Source organism: Spea bombifrons, chromosome 4 (assembly GCF_027358695.1).
Source record: "Spea bombifrons isolate aSpeBom1 chromosome 4, aSpeBom1.2.pri, whole genome shotgun sequence".
NCBI lineage: Eukaryota > Metazoa > Chordata > Amphibia > Anura > Pelobatidae > Spea > Spea bombifrons.
Window position 1 is genome coordinate 100581825 of NC_071090.1, and position 1340 is coordinate 100583164.

The following is a 1340-nucleotide window of genomic DNA, read 5'->3' on the forward strand; positions in this document are numbered from 1 at the left end:
ATGGGATTCCTTACCTCCAGAAGTGGGACGTTTGTTCTTTTTGCCATGGTTCTCTTAGTTTACCTTGTAGCTATTGCTGGAAATGTCCTTATACTTACACTAGTATATATGAATCCCCAGCTTCATACATCCATGTACTTTTTCCTCTCTATCCTGTCCACTCTAGACATTTTCTATATTTCTTCCACTCTTCCAAAGCTGCTGTACATTTCATGGACTGGTGACCATAAAGTCTCTTATGAGAGTTGCATGCTCCAGTTATATTTCTTTCTTTTTTTTGCTGATACAGAGTCCTTCTTACTGACCTCCATGGCTTTTGACCGCTATGTTGCAGTCTGCATTCCTCTTAGGTATTCTCTCTTGATGAATAAAAAAGTCTGTTGCCTGTTGGGCTTTATGGCCTGGCTAATGGGATCTACGAATGCATTAATACTTACTTGGCTTGTAACACGTCTATCATTCTGTGGTTTAAGCTACATCAATAACTTTTTTTGTGATCTTAAAGCCCTGCTCGTCACTTCTTGCAGTGATACATCATTCCTGAAGAGTTTTATTACAGTGGATGGAATATTTATTGGCGGTGTTCCCCTTCTACTAACCCTATCTTCCTATATATCTATTATTTTGAGTATTGTCAAAATTAAATCTTCAGCAGGAAGAATGAAATCGTTTTCAAACTGTACATCTCATATTATTGTTGTTACATTATACTATGGGTCAGCACTTATTTTGTATATGCAGTATTCACAAGAACAAGACAAGCTCCTCTCTGTCCTGTTTGTCACTTTGGTTCCAGTTCTAAACCCGCTGGTGTACAGTTTAAGAAATAAAGCCATTCTAGGAGGTATGAAGCGGTTATCTGTGTTTTAGCTATTTGGTTTCATTATATAAAATTCTTGAAAATTACTTCTTACCGTTCGTGTGTATTCCTAAGAAAATGTGTTCTTTTTGGATCTTTAATAACATGTATTTTGGACAAGACGAAACTGTAGACACATTTTGATGAATATGTCCTTCATTATTTAAAGTCAAGGTGTATCAGGTACATTCATCGCTTGTGATAAAACCATACTCAATAGTAACCATTAATCCCTGCAATGCTATGTAGACAAGGTAGGCTAGAGGCAGAGGGAAGGGGCCAGGGAGATTAGCTAAGATGTATAAACGAAGACGAACACGAAGACTCTTCGTATTGTGCTTCTTCATCTTCGTCTCCATATTAGTTTATTCAGTAATCAGTTTGGACAATGAAAACGTACCATCCATGTTCATTTTCATGTTCTCCCGAATACGAATGCACAAGTCTGACCCAGACACTTTCCCTCAGAAAGCAGTAGAGC

The 1340-nt window shown here is 37.7% G+C and overlaps 1 protein-coding gene across 1 annotated transcript; it reads left to right on the forward strand.

The window, feature by feature from the left end:
- On the forward strand, positions 1-870 carry LOC128491518 (olfactory receptor 5V1-like). Its single transcript, XM_053463837.1, has one exon. The coding sequence runs from the start codon at positions 1-3 to the stop codon at positions 868-870; it is 870 nt and encodes a 289-aa protein (XP_053319812.1).
- Positions 871-1340: the final 470 nt, after the last annotated feature.